This window comes from Diabrotica virgifera, chromosome 4 (genome assembly GCF_917563875.1).
Source record: "Diabrotica virgifera virgifera chromosome 4, PGI_DIABVI_V3a".
Lineage (NCBI taxonomy): Eukaryota > Metazoa > Arthropoda > Insecta > Coleoptera > Chrysomelidae > Diabrotica > Diabrotica virgifera.
Genome location: NC_065446.1, coordinates 118,187,819 through 118,211,236, shown reverse-complemented (window position 1 = coordinate 118,211,236; position 23,418 = coordinate 118,187,819). Strand labels below are relative to the sequence as shown.

Here is a 23,418-nt window from a genome sequence, read left to right as displayed (position 1 = left end):
GAAGATCGACTAATAGGTCTGGATCCCGCGTATGGAAAAAAAGTTGATTAATAGCAAGCTGAAAATTTGTTAATAGCTTAAGGGTGTCTAGTCGGATAAACTTTGATATATGGGAACACTGTAACAGGGGCAGTTTTAATTGTGGAACAGGTTAAAAATTTGGAACGGCCAGAACACGAAAATGGCACATTTATTTTGTCCGACAGAACAGACATAAACTCTCCGAACAGAGATTAAACTCTCATGCAAAAATCAGACTGCTATTTATCACCTGTCATAATTCCTGTCAATTGACATATTCTACATGTTCCACTCATTAAAACGCCAATTTGGTGATAAATAGCAGTCTGATTTTTGCATGAGAGTTTAATCTCTGTTCGGAGAGTTTAAGTCTGTTCTGTCGGACAAAATACATGTGCCGTTTTCGTGGTCTGACCGTTCCAAATTTTTAACCTGTTCCACAGTTAAAACTTCCCCAGTTCCAGTGTTCCCATATATTACTGTTTGTCCGACTAGACACCCTTAAGCTAATAACAAATTTTCAGCTTGCTATTAATCAACTTTTTTTTCATACGCGGGATCCAGACCTATAACTAAACAGATTAAACTTGTGATATTTTGATATTTTGAAAATTGATCAAATTATTTTAATTTTGAATTGAAATGATTTAGAATTGAAAAAATACAACAAAACATAGAGTAAGAAAACAATATATTAGGTGAATATTGATAGAAATTTTGATAATAATCAAATTATATAAATAAAAGTATTACATACTATGTATTTTGGCAGATCAAATAGGTAGGTTTATACCCATGATACATTAACAATTATTACGTACCTGTTGCTTTTAAAAACTATTTAAAAGTCACTACAATATTATAAACTTTTTTGTTTCTGTCCACACAACAATAAAACTAATATATTATACATTTGTTTACCTTTACCTTTACCTCCAAACCACAGCTGTCCTACAGCTGCCATATCGGATAATTTTTGACATGTCATTTGAACATCCAATCAGAACAAAGTTATAATGCGCATGCGCCGGGCTGATAGTTTTTAACATATATAAAAATTCACCCTCTATCGCCGGTAAAGAAGTATAACTTCAAAAATAGAAAAATCGAAATGGGGATGTCAAATAAAAAAATAAAATAAAATATTGGGCGTCACTGGTTACCTAAAGGGAACCAAAAATTATACAAAAAATAGAAATAAAGCAAAGAAAGATAATATTAAATCAAAATAAAACAAAAAAACATAGTCAAATAAAAAATATATAAAATACTTTAAATTTACAGCAAATATGGTATGACTTACCTTGTCTACTCTATACTATACTCAGCAAATTCTTTGTTATTCTTACGATTCAAGAGAGAAGGAAAAAGAGAAAAAATAAGATGGTAATTAGCAAATAAAACATTATTTATTAAAACAAAAAATGAATTTACGAATCGGTGATCTCACGGTGTTACAAATTGAGATCGAGATTACTAAACAAATAAATGAAAGAAAAGTTCTACATAAAAAAAATATACCTTGTGTTACAATCATTGTCCTGGTTGTTCTTGGTGGTTAAGTCCAAGGCGCGATTTCACTTCACTTTAAAGTCACTTTATAAATGATTGATACAGCAACAGTACATATTTGATGAAACCATAGTTCATAAGAAAATTTATATAGAAAAATTCAGCATTGTCTAAATCAATTAGCACTTAGGTACTCGAACAAAAATATTAAAAAAAATCTTGTTATCTAGTTCATTAAACTAGATCAAAAATACTAAAATGAAAGCAACTCCGTGCTTTAAGTGGGGTGTTGAAGACACAAAAAGAAAACTTCTTAACTTCTACTTGCTTGTAAAGATCGATAGTACCAACAGTGGTACAAGGATATCGCGTTCGCTTAAAACGGCGAAAACGCGGTGGTCCACGACTTGCTTAGACCATGATGGGACCAACACCAACTAATCACAAAAAACTTCTGCAATACACTTGCAAAACTTAGCTGGAACTGCCTTGCTAACTTTTGCCGGTAGCCGCATATCGCAGCCCTGAGGCACTGGCAACTTTTCTCTCTGCCAGACAAAACGTAACTTGATGGCTGCCCTAATGGAACTGACTTGCTAGATCTCCTCAAACTTGGGTTCCCTCTTTCAAAAAAAAAGAAGTTACCTCCCATTCTACCAACATCAGATCCAAAACACTCAATCAATCAAACCCTAACCAATAAGAAGTTGCAAATTACGCACCAGGGCAGTGCCGGATTAACCATTAGGCGGACTAGGTGGCCGCCTAGGGCCCGGGCACTTGATGGGGCCCGCATCCCACACAAATGCATTAATTAATATTTAATTATTTAAGCAGTTGTTTAAAAAAAATTTAAAATGTTAAAAAAATCAAATAGGGCTAACTGAGACAACAAAAAGGAAATGGTTAATTTATAATTTCCAATCAAACTCAGTTTTTTGCTTTGTCTTTTGTCAAATATCAGAAAAATACAACCGACTTCAAGACAAATTAAGCAGTTATCTTCAAAGGCATTTTTATATTCCATGTTCTAATCATTCTCTCAATTTGGTAATCAATTTTGCAAGCAAATTTTGATAAAAGCTAGTAATTAATTTGGTATGGTACGTTTTTTTTTTCAATTTCTACCCACCGAAGGGGCCTTATATCCATTCACTCACGGTAACATATTGCAAAACCTCCGGATTTGAAAGAACCTTTGGATTTGAAACAAGAGCTTGGATTGACATAATATTTGGTATAATCATAGCTTTAACATGTCAAATAAAAAAGTGATGTTGTGCCAATGTGTGTTTTTGCTCTGCGGTTGAGTCCACCCCATGGTACAGTCAACCCCTTCTCGGGTGTGAAAAAATATACCGTCAAAATACGTCCGGAAGTGGATAAACGGACTAATTCTAAGCAACTTTTGTTCAGTAGAGTTTTTTCATTAAGTCAATAAATTTGGAGTTATTTGCAAGTGAATATCTTCATTTTTCAACAAAAAAAATATCACGTTTTTAGACGGTTTTTCGCAAATAACTCAAAAAGTAAGTATTTTATCGAAAAAATATTGTTAGCAAAAATATAGCTTTTAAAAAATTGAAAAAATGGTGTATGTGTGCAGTCTGTAGACCCAGTAGAAGCAGAGTTGTAGCTAATGAAAAGTAGGTTCTTATTCGTCAAATTCCAAATCGAACAATTCAACGTGAAATAATCAAAAAATGAAGCACTTTTCATGGAAAACTTATCATAACTTGTTTAAATGTTTTAAAAAAGCAATATTCTTGTTTTTTTAAATTCTATCATAAAAAATAAGCAAGGTACGCTCAGAATAAAGTTGATCCCATTTTTGGGTGAAAAAAGCTGGTGAAAATAACCCCCTAATTAGCATCCCAAATGAAAATGATCCTTACCCCTTCACAAGCTACTTTACTTATGTATTATATGTTCTGTAAGTTTTATCGGTATAAGGTGCTTATTTATAAAAGGGCTGTAGTAGAAAGGGCTTGAACAAGTCACTAATCACGAGTGTGTGCAATTTTTTTTATTTGGCTTAATGCCTCGACAACTAATGGCCATTGGCATGATACAGTGGATTTTTCCAATCATGTACCGAGTGTAGCGGGTGTGGGTGGTTTGAGTAAATGTCTTGTTACTTAGCAAAGTCGTCATTGTTTTTGCAAAGAGACGCTAATTGTATCCGAACGTCTGCGGTCCCTCCTGTGAGTACCGATCCCCCAAGGATAAAAACTATTTTCATTTATTAATTTTTAATAAATGAAAAATTCTCTACCCAGGGTAAGCAAATTTTGAACAGTCATATCTTAACCAATTTTTATCTTCCAAAAAAACGAAAATCTGAAATATTCAGAAAATCAAAACCTATATTTTTTACTCTTTAAGATTTTTGGTACCACTAATAATTTTTAAGTTATTTTGAAAAAAAAAGAAATTATTTTTTCAACATTTCAAAAAATTTGTTTTACTTTACATCCCAACGTTTTGAAATATAAGCACTGTAAACCGGTGAAACTTACAAATTATATAAATAATATACTTATAAGTTTTTTCAAGATTTTCATACATTTTCAAGATTTTTGTGCCAAAAAAAGGAATCAACATTATTTTAAGCTTTACTTGCTTAATTTTGATACTCGAAACTTGTTTAAAAAGTATAAAAACAAAAATAAAACTTTCTTAACACTTTAAAAAAGTTGTGATGATTTTTCACCTAAAAGTGCTTCATTTTTTTGGTAATTTACGTTGAAATATTTGATTTGGAATTTGTCGAATAATAATCTACTTTTCATTTCGTCAGACCTGTACCAGCATGTTGATGCGAAACGTGGACCAAACGATAACCAAAGCAAACGAAGAAAAGCTCAGACGTTTTGAACGAATAATACTTAGAAGAATTTTCGGACCTCACCACGACATTAACACAAACCAGTATAGGATCAGAACCAATATCGAATTAAAAGCACTCTACAATGACACCGATTTTGTCCAAGAAATTAAACCACAGCGACTAAGATGGGCAGGCCACGTGCACAGACTTAATAACGAGAGACTTGTAAGACTGGTATAGGAGGAAATTCCTACAGGCAAAATACCACTCGGACGACCCAGAATGCGATGGAGAGATAACATCCAAGCAGATCTCCGGTCAATGAACATTCCATTTGACCCTAGATTGATGGAATATCGAACAAATTGGAAAAAAGTTGTACAGTCAGTCAGGACCCTACGTGATGATGATGATGAGTACTGTCTTCCGCATATGCGCAATAACAGTTCTTCCGTAACCTGCGTGTTGAAATTACAGCTGTATGTTTTTGAAGTCTAATTTAAATATTTAGCGGCAAAAGTGGTTTGCGCTAACATTTGTTATTAAGAACTGGGTTTCTAAAAATTCATCACAATTTATCTTTTCAACCCCAAACGGAACATAAGGGCAGTGGTGGATTTAAGGGGGGGCTAGAGGTGCTGTAGTACCGGGCCCCCAGGTTGAAGGGGCCCCCAGAAGACCTACACATTTGTCTAAAATTACGTATTTGGCATTCTGACGCGCCGTCGTACTTACCCTACCAAACTCCTCTTATTTATTGTAAAAATTACTTTGAAATTATTGTTGTATTGACAATTTCATATAATCTTTTTTCTGAGAGAAAAGGAAAGGAACACCCGATAACCGCTTTTTTTGCTAGTTCAACTCATCGGTGGGATGTTCTTACAAGAAAGATGCAAGAAAATCGTACAAAATTTACACTGAACTGGTCTTACTGTTATTCGCGACGATCCCGATGAGAAAAAGGAAACAAAATTGGAAAGCGGAACTTTAGTAAAAATCCTTGAGAAATTTGAAACTGCTTTTTTAACCGTATTTTGGAATGAAATTTTAAAACAACTTGGAACAACATTCTTCAAAAGCCTGGTCTGGATCTAAACACTGGCACACTTCTACTACAAGGACTACACAGTAGTATTATACAAAAACACCGTGAAAATTTTGAATACTTTGAAGAAAAAGCAAAAAAATTGAGTTTATATGTTAAATTTGATTATTCAAAAAAACGAGCAGATTCAAAAAAAAATTTCCAGACGGGCCCTCTTCACATTTAGAAGGTTCAAACAAATTTAAAGTCGAAACATTTTATTTACCGATAGATACATTAGTGACAGAGTGACAGAGAAGCGACGTGAAGCATACGGTTATGTATCTAATCTTTTTGCATTTTTTGGAAATTTTCGCACTATTGAAGGTGAAACATTAAAACAATATGCGCGAAATCTTATCGAAACGTACCCGCTTGATATAGATCAGGCATTTATCGAAGAGATTATATTTTTTCAAAATTTTATTTTATCTCTTCCTAATTCCGAGAATTCTGTAGTAACACCTAAAGACATGTTGGATATTATTATCGAAAAAGACCTTGTTTCAGTGTTTTCAAATACCTATATTGTTTTAAGAATATATTTAACTATACCTATCACGAACTGCAAATCCGAAAGATCATTTTCAAAATTAAGCTTTATTAAAAATAAATTAAGGTCATAAATGGGCGAGAACAGATTAGTTTCGTTATCGATCTGCTCTATTGAGAATGACGTATTGGGGGAAATTGATTTTGAAAGTCTCATAAAAGCATTTGTTGAAAATAAACAAAGAAAGAAAGCGTTACCTTGTCTTAGCCTTGTATTTTCTGCATAATTTTAAATGTACTGAAGTTTATATTGTTTTAATTTTTAAAGTGCCTTGTCAAAAAAGAGTTGGGTAGGGCCCTCTACAAGAATTAGCACCGGGCCCACTAATGAATAAATCGGCGCCTGCATAAGGGGGAAAATCTATCCTCATTTTTAAACTAGGAGGAGTAATTCAAATTTACCGCGCTGTAATGCTTGTTTGTAATTGGTCGAACCGCAGGCAAGTTTACTCCACTAAATTGTGAAATTTTGGCACTATTAACATTTATGAAATTTTGACACTATTGACATTTAAAGTTCATAGGTTAATTAAGTTATATCAACGATTTTTTGTGTTTTCTGGGTTATTCCTTTAATTTTTAGATTTTTAGTCTGCATTTATATATATGCCGTCGGTCATTACGGCTCAGTTGGTTGAGGCGCAATCGATCGTCAAGTTTAGTGGATTTGCGATCGAGGTTCGACCATCAGCCAGATCATTTGAAATTAACAAAAGGCCAACGTCGTAGTACGGTATGCGGCAAAATAAACAGTACTGAAATTCGTATGCCTCAAATTTGTATGTGGCAGGCGCCGAAACGTACTGAGTGATTTCCGAACGTTTCCGAACGTATTTTCGCTCCATTTTGGATTACGGAAGCATATTTTATGGATCAGCCAGTAATGTATTGCTAAATAAAATTAACATAATACACAATTTAGCTTTACTTACATGTTTAGGTGCTATGAAGTACACACCAATTCAACCCTTGTATTTGGAAGCCACCTTTAATCTTCCGTTATTCGCGCCAATTTTTTGTGATCGCATACTCGCGCACGGTGCTGAAGACCGGGTCCAAAAGCATGGGTCAGCAATATTAACAATTTTTTTTTTGTAAAATTGTGTACAATTATGTTATCTAATGAATATATTATGATCATGTAGTTTTGTAGATAGGCGTTTGTATCAACATTATATTACTTTTAATCAAAAGTAACTTTGTTAATCATCATCTTCATACGTTTCATATCGTCAGTCGATACTTCCTTAAATAATTTTAATATTCTTTACTTCTCCTTCTCGTAATCCGTATCTAAATATAAATAAACAAATATATAAACATTAAAGATACGAAAAAGATCTTAAATTTCATTACTAATTAAAACTATCGATGTCTGATCCAAACACAAAAATTTGTGCACAAGTACTCACACCCGGTGTACCACACCGTGTTGCCTAATAATAAAAGTACAATACTCTTTTTTACACTGCACGTGGACTTCACCCAAAGCTGACTGACGACTGAAAGAGGTATATGCAGCAGCAATTCAAAATCTCTACTAAAATCAGAGTTTTAGGAAATTATTTAAATGGCCGGTCTCACACACCGTGTGCGAGTAACGGAGGGTTAAACATCAGACGAATTGAGACGAAAGTTCCCGACCGAAAAATTTCTGGTAAAGACATAATATTATTATATAAAATATCAATCCTTATACGCAAAGCTCATCACTCTGAATTGCTATGATTTGTGATTTGTCTACTAAATACTGGAAAAAAAGAAATCGCCTTTAGTCTGTGAAGCTCTTCAACATAATATGGAAGCATTAATAGAGATAGATAAAGCTACGTACAGTCGGAAAAATGAAAGAATACTCATGAACGAACATATAAAACACGCTGTATTTTCCTGTCACCGTATCACAAAGAAAATTGTCCAGTGCAAGTACATGTAACAATAATTATTACATGTACTTGCGCTGGCCAATTTTTTGTGTGACACGGTGACAGGAAAATACAGCGTGTTTTATATGTTCATTCATGGGTATTCTTTCATTTTTCCTACTGTATACACTTCAAAACATCTCATATGCAACATGTTGTTCAAATACAGATATCTTGGTACCAAAATATAGTGACAATAAGCACATAAATAGAAAGATTATTCACTCAATAATATCAGAATTCGAAAAATTCGTCGTTATATATACCGATGTTTCCAAATCATCAAACGGCATTGGATGCGCTTTTTTTCCCGTTAAAACGAATAGAACACACAATTAAGTTGAACTCCCAGACCTCTATTTTTACAGCAAAAGCTCTTGCAATATATGAGGTCTTACTTTATGCAACAGAAAGTAACTCGGACCATATAGTGATATTATCAGATTCTTTATCAGTTTTGACCTCTATTGGGAAACCGAGATTGCCAAATACGTACAATTGCCCTTATATTTACAAAATTAAGGATATCAAACAAAAGTTAGTAACAAGGGGCAAAAATGTACCTATTCTTTGTGTGGATTAAAGCACATATAGGCTTGGAAAATAATGAACATGTAGACCAATAAGCAAAAGAAAGTATTTTGTCTGGTAGAGAAACTTCGTATAAAATCACGGCTTAAATGTGGGATAATGTATGGATAATGTATGTAAAGGTGGGATAATGTGTGGAATGAATATTCCATTATTAGCCCAAATAGATACAATTCTCTTCAAACAGATATTCCTAAAACTCCTTTTTTTTTTTTTTTTTTTTTGGTTTTTATGGCATTGACTTAGGTGTCATTTAGCCAGTCACAACTTTTTTTTTTTTTGTTTTCTGTTCATACATAAGGAAGGCAATCTAAAACTCCTTGGTATAAGTTTTTTAATGTACCTAGAAAATATGTTACCACGATCATTAGACTGATATTTGGACATGCTTGTTATCCCAAACATTTATTTAAACTTAAGGTTTTAGATAATGATCGATGTAAATTTTGTACAGAAGAAGGAAACATAGATCATATATTTTTTAGTTGTCCTAGAAATACTATAATTTCATTCAGATTAATAAATAACTTATATAAACACAATATAGGGAATGCCCCTTCAAACCTTCAGTACTTATTATACAATCACTAAACTCGAGAGCAGTATATGATTCCTTAGTTGTTTATAAAAGATAGTAAAATAACCATGTAAATAATTATGCATTAGTTAATATCGTAACCTTTGTTTCTAACCCAATTGTTAAATTCCTTTCTTACCGTAGTCTAGTGGTGTATGTCTTAAAAAATGCCTTGATGGGCCCCTGGGCGAGAAGAGAGTGGCCCTGATTACCTGTTTATGGTTTTGTATATTTATTTTGATATAAACTCAGACCATTTCTACCATGTTGAGTCTGACTGAATGACTAAAAGTCTATGCCAAAAAAAAAAAATAATAATTGTATTATCACCAATTGTATGTGTTTTTAATTGCTATTTTAGGTCTAAGTTTTTGATATTTTTAATTTTGTGCTGCTTTATATTTGATATTAAATTTGATTTATTACATTAATAAAATGCCGCACAAGATCCTAGGACAACCTGAAGAAGTGTTCTTCGTTGAGTATTCACTTGATTTCTATCTAAAAACAAGTCAAAAGATAAACAAATCCTTACATAACTACAAAGTTATCTCATAACTTCACGTTTAACGTTGCGTTATAAAGTGACAGTTGATACATCAGATAACTTAAGAACTGTCAAGAAATAACGCAAGTAGTTAAGTTAATAATATGATATATCACACCAATTCGACGATTATAACAACTATAGGCTAACTTTACGCTATATTTAACGTGAGTGATTCATCACAGGGCTGATTATTTGGTGCGTGAATCTGTCTTGATTTTGCTCCTCCTAGTTTAAATCGTTTCTCTATTTTATTTGTCATTTTGGAGATCTATAGTAATTACACTTACTATTTTGGCTATTATTAGCACAATTAAATACTTACACAATATTTATTACCATTTTTGATAAAATTTGTTATACAAACAACGACACTGGCATTACAAAGAATCGCCAAAATTGTCATATCTCGCCGCTACTTACGCTGGCATCGTTTCATGTACCACCACCATGGTCACGCACGGAGCGAATAATACGTATAAATGCAACAGAAAAATACCATGAAGTACAAAGCGCCGCGGGCTTGAAAGTCGAGTGGATGCGCATAATTAACAATTAAAAAACAACGGTTTTTGAGATAAAATTAATATCTACAACAATATGAAGAACATCCTAAAAGAGAGAGGGAGATGTACAAACATAGGTTACTGGCTGAAAAATATGAGGCTCTTATCTTTAATATAGAGATGTCTTAACACTATTGATTCAAAAAGCTATTACAAAGGGGTACTAACGATTTATTGTAGAGAAAATACAAAATGGTGGACAGCAACTAGGAAATAAAGAGACAACGTACATATAAACAAACGATCATACAGAGGAAAACAAAATACTATAACTACAATAAGTACTTACGAGTGTAGTGAGTCTTTCAAAAGTCTTTTGATTGTCTATGTGCATTATTTGTCGATCAAAATCTCACTGGTGCTCAGGTCCTGGTTCTTAGTGGTGTGAGAAGGACCACTTCGGACCACTTGTGTACACAAAGAGCACTACTAACACTTTCTATTGATTACTTCTATAACAACAATGCACAATATTTTCCAGATTGTAGAGAGCACGTGGAGTCAATGTACAGTGTGTACAGAGTATTCTTGAGGAATTCGTGAGAACCTGCCAAACAGAGATGTTGTTTGACCAAAGTCTTGATTTGCTCTTTGAAATAGAGTAAGATCCTGAACGGATTTTATTGAACCGCAACAGGGAGATTGCGTCTACTTCTTACACTTTTGAGAAAGCGGCAACAGAGCGGGGCGCAACAGATTTTGGTTCGAGCCATTTTAATGTTTGGTATTTTAATGTAGCACACTGTATTTTAAGATCGTTAAATTAATACGTTTAATGCCTTGAATATTATTCGCTTGACGATATAATTAGACATTTTTCCAAGCAAAAGACGATTTAGATATATTTTGTTTGGATAATACTTTAGAGAATTTGTAACAGTATGTTCCAGCAGGCTTGTCAGCTATGCTGAATAGACAGAACTAAGCGTTTTGGTGCGGTAATGATATACTATACCGGCGACTCGGCGAGTAGTAGAAAGAAGATCAGATGCCTCGGTGAACGGTTCACTTTCCGTGCCGTGAGTAAGAAAAACAGGTTTAAAAATCACACCGTAGCGTTAGAACAATAAGAGCCCGTTCACATGGCAGGCGCTTAACGCGCGTTTTGATAACGTGCGATCAGAACTACATACATTTTACTTGAAATGGTTCACATGCTAACGCGCGTTTTAAGTCCTTGTTAGGGTACGAACATGCCGAAGATACATGGATGAGCGCGGTGCGGTGTAGGTTGCGATCGCGGTCGCGATTTACATCGATGACGGGCAGAACATACCGAAGATACCTTCCTTTCAGTGTTCTTTGCGGTTTCCATATAACCAAAACTTGTCGCAACCTGATTACAACAAGAAATGAATGAATACACCAGTCGTATATCCGGCGAATGTCACGTGGTTAACCCGGCATTCGACAGGAATTCTGAAGCGCCAAAAACATAAAGAAATTTTGCATGTAGTGGAACTAGCGGCTAGATAGCTTTCTATTGTATATTCATCTATGCGATGACACATAGTTTTTAGTCATCTGTTTAGTTTCAGCAAGTACATTTGAAAGTGGTCACACCCCACGATTCGGATTGTGTACTTTCTGCAGAATTGTCTTTATTTTGTTTTACTCCTATACATAAAGAAGTATAGGTAAATAAATAATAATTATTACAGATTGTAACATATGTTTTTGTAAGTCTAAGCTAAAATGAATTACGAACGAGAATAAGCACGACTTCAGGCCTTATGGGATGGACCAGACAGTGACGAATGTATTGACAAGAGTGATTTAGAAGTAGGTGAAGAAATAGACAATATTAGTGTAAATAGTGACCTTATAATTACAAATGGACCTTATACCAAATGAACGAAGGATCCAACGAAGACACTGGAAAACAAAATATATAGAACTTTATTCAAATTTAATAAAAATGATCTAACATACTATCAAAGAAAATTAATGACACCTCACTACAGTAAGACACCACATTTTTATGGAGTGCCGAAAATTCATAAAGCGAACATACCACTTAGACCCATGATACAATAACCCAAGATACGACACGCAGCGTTCCTAATTTCGTTCAGGTCGCGCATGACGTCACGTTGTGAGTAGATCCTTTACATTTCGAATGCATTGCCATTATGATTTGGGGATTTTAGCTTTTAATATCAGTTGTGAAATTTTAGAAAGAAGTGCTGTTTTGTTTAGTATGATTAAAAAATATATTTATTGAGAACATAATCAAATAATTGAAATCAATTACAAACATGATTTTTTATTATTATTCAAGATACGTCTCATTAGGTATATATTATACTGTATAATACACAGCGTTGCTCTCTACTCTTGTTCTGAAGCTATTTTCTTGTGGCATTTTTGTAATTAACTATTTTTAATGGGAAATTAGCCACAATTTTACCAACAAAATTGTTTTGTTAACGTTTCGACGTCCAAATCGGATGCCGTTCTCAAAATACAAAAAATATTAATGAATTAAACAAAAATGTTGTTGCTTAGTAAGAAATTCTTCTAATAATTTATTTAATCTGACTCATTTATATCGGCAATTCAGACATAATATATTGTACATTTTAAAGTAGAAGACTTTAAAATGATATTGCCAATTGTTCATTCAATTACATGAAATCAACCCCAACTCAAGAATATCCGTCACAAAAAAATGATAGCATGTGATTTGTCTTTAAAAATACAACCACATGACCACATGGAACGGTGACAGTAAAATTCTCGCATTAGAGATTCCATAGTAAATAACGAGTGCAAACCAGGAAAAAACCTCGTAATACTATCATGACATCGTAAGTATTAGGTCTTACTATTATTATCGTAAGTATTATATTAGAATCTGGTATTAGTTTTGAGAGTAAACTAAAGTAAGACCTAATCTGCCGTGCTTAGCGAAAACGCCGTATCTGCAAAAATCTGAAAAAATTAGATTTATACATTTTTCTAACCCAAATGTGCATATCTATCTTATTTGCTTACTAAAAATGACGTAAGTTAAGCCAAAATACATTAAACACAACGCATTTTATGCCGTATCTGCAAAAATATTCATGGATACTTAGAATAAATGCGTCATCTGAAAAATACTTAGAAAAAACGCCGTATTTAAAGGTCACTAGCCGCGTTTATCCTAAGCAGGCACTAGATGCGGCGTTCTGCCTAAGCATTTGACAGATTTTTACAGCATGTGTAAAATTTTTAATAAGGTTAGTTTGTTGCCATTTTTCAACGTGAACGGTTGTTTGATATAATTTTTTAAATATGTCAAAAGAAAATAGAACAAAGTTAATACTGCAAAAAGCTATTTTTTCTTTATCAATAGAAAATCTAAACACATATGCTTGAGTTGTTGGTAATCAAGAAATAATGCGAGGTATAGCGGAGTTTCTTATGTGTATGAATATTGTTGTTAATGCGACATTGTATTATTACGTTACATCAGGCATTTTAAACAGTGCAAATTTTATAAAGTTTGTTCGAAATAGGAATTTTGGTACGAAGTATTTTGATCGCCGTACGTCGTAGAATTTCCAAATAAAAATAGATCGTAAATGTTAATCGTTTCTGGAATGTTTTTAATTTTAAAATTCAAGAAACGCCCATTAGCGGCAAACTTATTAATTCCAAAATTATTTCCAACACTTTTTTTATTCATTTTCATGACACACTTTTATAAAAAATGTTTTTATTCTCCTTTTTCATCGTTATATTGTATTTATTATACAGTAGACTCCCTCTATAACGAGAACTGAAATGGCAGACTAATTACCTCGTTATACGCGGATCTCGTTATATCAGACAACAATATTATATTGTGCATACATACCTATATCGTTGTCTAAAATATTAACTTTCTATTATAATGATGCCATTCGGAGCAATATAAGTTGCTAAATATTGTTTCTTCGAAAATGGGGCCTCGCCATCATAAATTATAATTTTTTTTACAATATTCAGTATCGGCCAATAAATAAACAGAACAGGAAGAACTTTATTATAGGTAGGCGTGGATTTTTATTAAAGCACTACCCTCGATATCTTCAGTGGAGTCGGCCTCAACAGAAAACAGTGGAGGCATGTTGTCGAGTCCGGCGCACATGGATTCGCTCCCAACCCCTATAAAACCACTTTTATTGTACACGAGTTGGCTCCGAAACTCATACCCGAAAGTTAAGTTATGACCGAAGGGTTAGGTCTTCCTACCTGAACCCGGGAGCGAATCCATGTGCAGCCGTCGAGTCGGCTAAAACCCACGAAGGGTTGTAACGCCACGGAGTATTAATTAAGTACTACCCTGGAGAACCGCACAGATGTTGGGAATTTATGTATACAGGTAGGTAGTTGGGCTATTTACTTATAGACATTACAGCGCTAAAAATAGGTAAAGAATAATAAAGATACATATTTTACGATTTCATTTTTCCTCGTTATAGAAATGTTCAATAGGAATTTTATGGGACATCTAGTGTACCTCGTTATAAGCGAAACCTCGTAATAACCGTGTTCGTTATAGAGAGAGCCTACTGTATTATAAAATAAGAAAATGCTTAGCACAAACGCAGTACTGCATTCTTACTAAGGAGGAAGAAGTTAATTTTTATGTAGTATACTTAGAAAGAACGCAGTAACATGAGTTTTTAGAGTAAATAAAATATATTTTGCCAATCTTATGTATAAATATGAATTCTATGATATTTATTATGTATATAAAGTAGAAAACAAAAAAAAATTCTAAATAGTTTTCAACGGCTAGACATTTAAACAAAAACCGATTTTACTCAAATGCGATCTCGCTGCAGATACGGCGTTTTTCCTAAGGACGGCAGTAATACTGGCGATGTCGGGATGGTATCACGAGATTTTTTTCTGGTTTTCCCTCGTGATTTACTATGGAATCTCTAACGCGAGAATTTTACTGTCATCGTTGCATGTGGTCATGTGGTTGTATTTTTACAGACAGATCACATGCTATGATTTTTTTTGTGACGGATATTCTTGAGTTGGGGTTGATTTCATGTAATCGAATGAACAATTTTGGCAATATATGTCTGATATATGTCTGAATTGCCGATATAAATGAGTCAGATTAAATAAATTACTAGAAGAATTATTTACTAAGCAACAACATTTTTGTTTAATTCATTAATATTTTTTGTATTTTGACAACGACATCCGATTTGGACGTCGAAACGGTAATAAAATCATTTTTTAGTAAAATTGTGGCTTATTTCCCATTAAAAATAGTTAGTTGCTCTCTATCAGAATCCACTTTGCCATTCCCGCTTGGGCTAAATTTTGGGATGGAATAGCTTTTTTTTAAGGCATTGAAAATTTTTTGAGAATATCCAAGCAGCTCGTGTTTCAGAATGCGTTCATAATCGTTGCTGTTACAATGTGTTGAAGAGATACGAGCGTCGTTAACGTTAAAATTGTCTGCACGTTTACGTTTACATAATTGTTTTCACACACATCGCACTTTTTTGTCTTTTGGGAAAATAAAAAAACTTGATATTCGTATCGAAACTTTGTGATTGATTTTCCACATTACAACCAAACCCGGCACACCTCTTTTTTAATAAATGTTTAACAAATTATAAGTAAAATTCACCTTAAACAAAAAAATAAACACCGTTTACTATACGACCACACTGAATATAATGCTGTTCTACTCACAGAGTGACGTAGCTACTTAGGCCCTGCCCACCGACTCCATGTCATATCTATGACTTAGACTCATTTGTAGTACCATGTACCATTCTCCTTGTAGTAGACTACCAAAATTTTTATTAAACATTATAAAACCATTTGCTAATAATGATGACACATTTATAAAAAATACAAAACATTTTTTAAACAAATTATCAACTATTGAATTTAATCCAAATAATATTTTAGTAAGTTTTGACATAAACAGTTTATTTACAAATGTGCCATTAGATAAAACTTTAAACATAATCAAATCGAAAGTAGAGAATGATAATACATTGACAACTAGGACAAGACTAAATGTATCAGCTATAATGGAGTTATTGACATTATGTACTAATAATACCTATTTTCAACTAAATAATGAATTCTATAAACAAAATTTTGGTCTATAAATGGGCTCTTCTTTATCTCCATTATTGGCTAATATATTTATGGAGAATTTCGAAACTAATATCATTTCTAAACAAAATTTAAAACCCACAGTATGGTGGAGATATGTAGATGATGTGTTTTCAAAATGGTCTCATAGATCAGAATTGTTGGATACATTCCTGAATATTATAAACGATCAAGAAGAGACAATAAAATTTACAATGGAAAAGGAATACAATAACACTTTGCCTTTCCTCGATGTTTTAGTCTCAAAGAAGGATACTGGATATGAGACTCAAGTGTATAGAAAACCAACACACACCAACAGATATCTCAATTACAAATCAAATCACAACATCAACGTTAAAAAGGGAATCATTAAATCCTTATATGATAGAGCCAAAATTACTTGTTCTAACGAAAATTCATTTTTAGAAGAAAAACAATTGTTAACATCTGCTTTATTACAAAATGGTTATCCTTTATCGTTTATAAATAAGGAATTGTCAAGATTGGATCGAATGGAACAGAACAACTTAGAACGGGATCCTACAACATTCACAAGAAATAATACGAGGAAAATATCAATACCATATATAAAAGGACTATCCGAGAAACTTAAAACAATACGAAATAAATTCAACATTTCAACAACATTCAAAACAACAAACACATTGAGATCTATTCTATCTAAAACTAAACCTAACAATGAACAAGAAAGAACAAAGAATTGCATTTATAAAATACCTTGTGAATGCGAACAATTTTATATGGGTGAAACATCAAGACCATTAAACGTTAGAGTAAGTGAACATCAGTCTTATATTAAAAATAGAGAATTTGATAGATCTCAAATATGTCAACACGCATGGGATAATGAACATAGAGTTCAGTGGAGAGATTCAAGTATAGTCCTGAAAGAATCAGATAGTAAAAAGAGAAAATCAAAGAACCGGCTCTAATTATGCTAACTGAAACCAATTGTGTCGCAAATTACTCGGTAGAATGCAGTAGGATATGGTTACCCATACTGAAAGAGAAAGTAAATAGAAAGAAAATACCACGATTAGTAAGTCAATAACATATCGAGTTAGTACAAATTTTTAGTGGAGTCACTGAAGGTTCTCACCTCCGATTTCGTTGAACCTTCATCGATTTTCATGAAAATTGGTGAGTAGTTAGAAGATACTTCAAGGAACAAAGGTGACATGATACCAACTTGAGCTTTTAACCTGGGGGTGGATGCCACCCCTTCTCGGGGGTGAAATTTTTTTTATTAAAAATAATACCAGAAATCGATAGAGGGGTAACTTCTAAGCAAAATTTGTTATATAAAGTTATTAACATAAATCAATACTTTTGAGTTATTAAATATCCAAGATTTTATTTTTTTTAATGCATGTTTTAAAGCTGTTTTTCACGTATTACTCAAAAACTATAACCTTTTGTAAAAAAGCTATTATTACCAAAATTAAAGATAATAAAAATTTTTATACACTCCCCACTAAAAGAACTAAACTAATGCTATTTAAAAGTGAGTTATGGGTAATTGAATTTATATTTTTTTCGACGAGTCCTCAAATCTAAGTATTCAAGCTTACATAACGGGAAAACGATGCTTTATATAATATACTTGTTAAGCACTTGTCAAAGTACTTCAGAATACCTATCAAATGATTTCAATAGTCCATTAATGTCGTAGTTAATGATTTCAACAATAAACAACAAATCAACAACTCCAAAAATACTCAATATACTTAAAAATCATATATAACTAAATTTTAAAAATGAATAACCATTTTCAATTTCGGTTTTCCGAATGAATGGTTTCCCATTGTTTTCATTCTGTTGGGATATGTTATATGCCATTAGAGTGAAAACTTAGTCTTTTAACTAAATTTTAGTTTTTTCTGTTCCAAATACTTTATCCATCCAGAGAGAACGGCAATTCTCAAGAGTGGCGCACAACACCCCTACAAGCGACACTATTTATACAAGAAATTTTCGATTTTCTAAACCTGACTGAATTGAAAATTGGGCCAAATTCCATCTTAAAGTATAGGAAAAGACTCGTCCATCCATATGTTACATCTCCATTTTGGTCCAAGGGTGTGGATTTTACGGCCCTTCCCATTTAGAGTCTGTTTTTCGTTCTCGTCCCCAAAACTCCCAAAAATTTAAAAAACTTAAGCCCGGCCCTTGCGGCTTCTGATAGCACATATCATTACCTTTCCAACGCATGTTCAATTTTGAAAATCGGTTATACCATTCAAAAGTTATCGAGCTCAGAAATATGACCCAATTTTTATTTAAAAAATGGAAAATGTTTGTGGATATGTATGTTTGTATGTATGTGTGTGGAAAAGTTACACCGATCTGAATTTTTTTTTCTGTGTTTCAAGAAGGTGTGAGGGCCGATTCAGAAACGTTCTAATTTTTGACTTCTGATTACCCGTAAGCCAGCTAGAGGACTAGGTAGATACAAAATAGCATATTCTTTGGGCGTATATATCTTGGGTTCAAGGAGAGGCAGGAAAACCGCAAATACACCAGATTAATAGGGTTGAGTTAAGCTTTTAAATGGTGCTTAAGCGATCAACCTGAGACATACACACTGCTCACCATAGCCGAAAAACTGAAAAATTAAACTTTAAAAATTTTGGTTTTTCGACAATTACTCAAAATTTCAACCTACGAATTACGCCAATAACTGAGCGTTTGTAGAAGGACTCTAGGCGAATCTAACGTTGTTTACTTCATAACCGGGAAAATTAGAAATTTTAAGTTATACGCTTCATAAGCATGATCAAATCTATTTCCTATGAGGAAAACGGTTTTTCAAGCTCAATAATTTCTGTAACAGCTTCAGTTTTCATACTTGACCTCAGATGCATCAGATACTACTTGTCAATACGTTTCAAACTCATGTTTAGTGATTAAAATCGGTTAAGCCGTTGAGAAGTTATTAAGCTACAAATTTATAATCCAATTAACGATTATTCCCGAAATGGTTTATGTAGTTGTAGTGGTTACGACGCTAAATTTGATCTGCAACGGGCAATCCGAGTTCATTTACCGGCCATCCCAATATTTTTATTCAATCTATTTCGACTAGAAAAAAATCTAGTGTACATTCGATGGACACTAGATCATTTGAGAGATAATGCGACAAAGGTGACCATTTATAAAACTTAACGTGTAATGGAGAAAAATTGCATTCAACTTCATACATTTAATTTGTATATAACTTGTAAAACTCCTGATACAAGAATAAAAAACCGCTAAACGCCGTAAAAATGAGTGGCGCATACAATATTTCAGCTACAGAAGCTCTGATATGAAAATTACGTGGCGCGAAAATCTATTTTCATTTTGATGCAAAATAAAATTCTAGTTTTATTTTAAAAGATTTTTCCATAATATTTGCTAAATTTGAAGTAAACGCGCCACAAAATAGTTTCAAAATTCAAACTGTATCAAATGTACTCTTTTGTGGCGCGTTTACTTCAAATTTAGCAAATATTATGGAAAACTCTTTTAAAATAAAACTAGAATTTTGTTTTGCATCAAAATGAAAATACACTTTCGCGCCACGTAATTTTCATATCAGAGCTTTTGTAGCTGAAATATTGTATGCGCCACTCATTTTTACGGCGTTTAGCGGTTTTTTATTCTTGTTTTACTAATTCCGTAGAGTAAAATATTGCCGAGATAGAAACGGTTAATATTTCAATTTTGCTGCGAGTTTTTATGTTGTAAAATGCACCATTTTTCCGGTATTTAAGCTTGAATATTTAGATTTGGGTACTCGACGAAAGAAATATACATTATACATTCAATTACCTATAACTCACTTTTAGTTAACATTGGAAGGTTTTTCTAGTAAGGAGTTTATTTGATTTTTTATTAGCCTCAATTTTGATAATTACAACTTTTTTGCAAAAACTTATAGTTTTTGAGTTATTTATGAAAAATCGGTTAAAAACATACATTTTTCTCACGAAAAATTAAAATTTTTGATCTTTAATAACTCAAAAAGTTTTGATTTATTTTAATAAGTTTATATAACAAATTTTGCTTATAATTTGTCCCTCTATCGAATTGTGGGGTTATTTTTAATACAATAATTTTCACCCACGAGGAGAGGTGGCATCCACCCCCAGGGTAAAAGCGCAAGTTGGCACCATGTCACATTTTTTCCTTGAGATATCCTCTAACCACTTACCAATTTTCATGCAAATCGATGGAGGTTCAACGAAATCGGAGGTAATAGCTCATATCCACCTTCAGTGACTGCACTATTTATATTTTAGTATTACTTATTGTACATCTATGTATTATTATTATTTATAATTTAAAGTCAGAATTTGATATTAGTTTTTTGAAAGTAAATTAAATGTAAGACCAAATACTTACGATGTCGGGATAGTATCACGAGGTTTTTTTTTCTGGTTTTCCCTCGTGATTTACTATGGAATCTCTAACGCGAGAATTTTACTGTCATCGTTGCATTTGGTTGTCTTTTTAAAGACAGATCACATGCTATGATTTTTTTATGACGGATATTCTTGAGTTGGGATTGATTTCATGTAATCGAATGAACTATCTTTTAGTAAAGTCGTCCCATAAATGCAACTCATAAATATTGGCGATATCATTTTAAAGTCTTCTACTTTAAAATGTATAATATACGTCTGAATTGCCAATATAAATGAGTGAGATTAAATAAATTATTGGAAGAATTTTTTTACTTAGCAACAACATTTTTGTTTATTTTAGTAGTATTTTGTATTTTGACAACGAAACCCGATTTGGGCTTCGAAACGTTAATAAAATTATTTTTTTAATTTAATTTTGGCTTATTTCCCATCTAAATAGTTAATCATAAATAGTGACCATCCTGACCAGCTTCAAGATATTGACGTTCCACATATCACAGAAAACTAAACGTAAAGATATTTTTTGAGATTCTTTAACTCTTTCAATTGCTGGGGTTTGTCACACCCCACCTGTCTGTTAATGGCAAAAAAGTTCACCTGTCGGATGCCGGGTTAACCACCAATAAACTTTAATTTACCACGCGATCGGCTGTAAAACAAACTATTTTGTTTTGGCATCGACATCGGTGTAAACCGCGATGATAGGTCGCCAGGGGGAACGAGTGACGCATCTTTGGTATGTGCGATCTCATAAGAAAATGAAGGTTTGTTTTGACATCAGTGTAGTGACCGCTATGGCGACCTACACCATGCACATCTATGTATCTTCGGCATCTTTGTACCCTTATCAAAATGCGTGTTAAGCGCCTGTCATGTGAACAGGCTCTAAGAAATTATTTGTTTCGGCGGTGGACTTAGAGCGAGACCCCATTAGTGCGTTGCGTTATCGCAGCGTAGTTTTCATATATTTTTTCATAATTTCTTAATGCTATCAAAGGAGATATCCTGAATCTTCTAGAGTCTCTACGTTTATTTCGGCGGTGGCGTAATAATAGTAACAAAAGAACATGGATAAAATTATATGAAAACGACGCTGCGACAACGCAACGCAGCGTAACGCACTAATGGGGCCTTGCTCTTAGGCTAAGGCCACACGGGCGATAATTTACGGCGCCGTAAGAGCAGTAAACCTGACGAGGCATTGGTTGATTAACTCCTATTTCATTTAAAATTAGTGGAGATGTTAGTCAAACAATGGGTTTACTGCTCTTACGGCGCCGTAAATTATCGCCCGTGTGGCCTTAGCCTTAATACCTGTATGTTATATTTACGTTGTTAAAGAGACAGATCCTTCAAAATAGCTTGTTTTCGTTATTATTTTTGTAAAATATTTTCTTTTCAAAGCTGATAATTTACATCCATAAAGGTTTCTTGATAAAGAGACTTTTATTCACTTTTCGAACCAGGGGTAGTTGGCGGATAAGGGGTAGTTCCCAATCAATGCCCCCACAGAGATGTTGCTTGTTGACCATCTAAACTCACTCTACTCTGTACTCTGTGGTGAGGGTAAAAGGGCGGAGTGCCCTGCATTGGAAAGCCTTTTCCAATCTAAACAATTGGATGTCTTTTATATTTACAATGTTGACAGTGTTGCAGTTAAAGATGAAGTTAAATTTATTACATAATTAAAAATATTTTTTTAACAGTTTTTACATGTTCGAAAATTTTTTCGAACAACGGTCTATAAATTGAAATAAGCTAAGATTACTCTTCAGAATATTGAAATTGACTGTTTTAACTTTATTTTTGGCACTTGGTAACCTCAAAAACAATAATTTATATATGTTTTTTCAATCCTCGAAAATACGTATATTTTCGAATTTTTCGTTTTCATTTATAGAGACCTATTTTGTTTAAAATGGTCTAAAAAAGTAGGTATTTTCCGGGGCAAAAAAAAGGTGAATTTTGAATTTGTTTAAAAATTGCTTAAACAATTTCTAAATAGGAATCCGCAAAAAAACCGAATCAAAACTGTGTTCACACGGCAGCGTCCTCACCACATGGACTATTTAACAATAATCTTTATCTAAAAAACTACAACATTTAGGTTAAAGGCTAATGGATAAAAAGCCCAATGCATAAGGATATAAAAACAGAAAATCCAAATTGTTCGTACATAGTTTTATGTAGTGCTAGGCAAATAAGATGGCTACTAAAATTTCAGTTATTTTGTTTTTGTGCTTAGCTATATGGAAACAAAATGCCGTTGATGGAAATAAGAATTTACCAGGTAAAAAAGTTTTTTTTTTAATTTGTATATTGTTTCAGTGACTTTTATTTTTGAATTTTATAACAAAATCGACATAGACCACATCAAATACCATCCAATGAACTGTTCAGAAAACTTCTTCAATTGAAAATCGAATACTTATACATAGTGAGGCAGACAAACGGCCAACTAGAAATTTCTCGGGAACTAAATGCAATTGAATTGAAGGGTGCTCTGTTCAATGAAAATATTTTCATTTATTTGCTACCTCCGGCTATACCGGAAGTTGCCTATAACTTCAGTTTTTTAAATGGGACCTTCTGTATATTTTTACATTTTTGGATGCTCCTCGATATCTTCTTTCTTAAAATATGAGGTTTTGTAATGTTATACGTGGTAGTTT

General features: G+C 33.1%; 1 protein-coding gene across 1 annotated transcript in view; it reads left to right on the top strand.

The window, feature by feature from the left end:
* The first annotated feature begins 22,883 nt into the window (after positions 1-22,883).
* The window catches only part of LOC126883134 (uncharacterized), a 31,477-nt gene continuing 30,942 nt past the window's right edge, over positions 22,884-23,418 (top strand). The window contains exon 1 of the mRNA XM_050648383.1: positions 22,884-23,036. Within this exon, the coding sequence (XP_050504340.1) occupies positions 22,952-23,036 (85 nt within the window). The 5' untranslated portion in view covers positions 22,884-22,951. The remainder of the gene's footprint in view (positions 23,037-23,418) is intronic.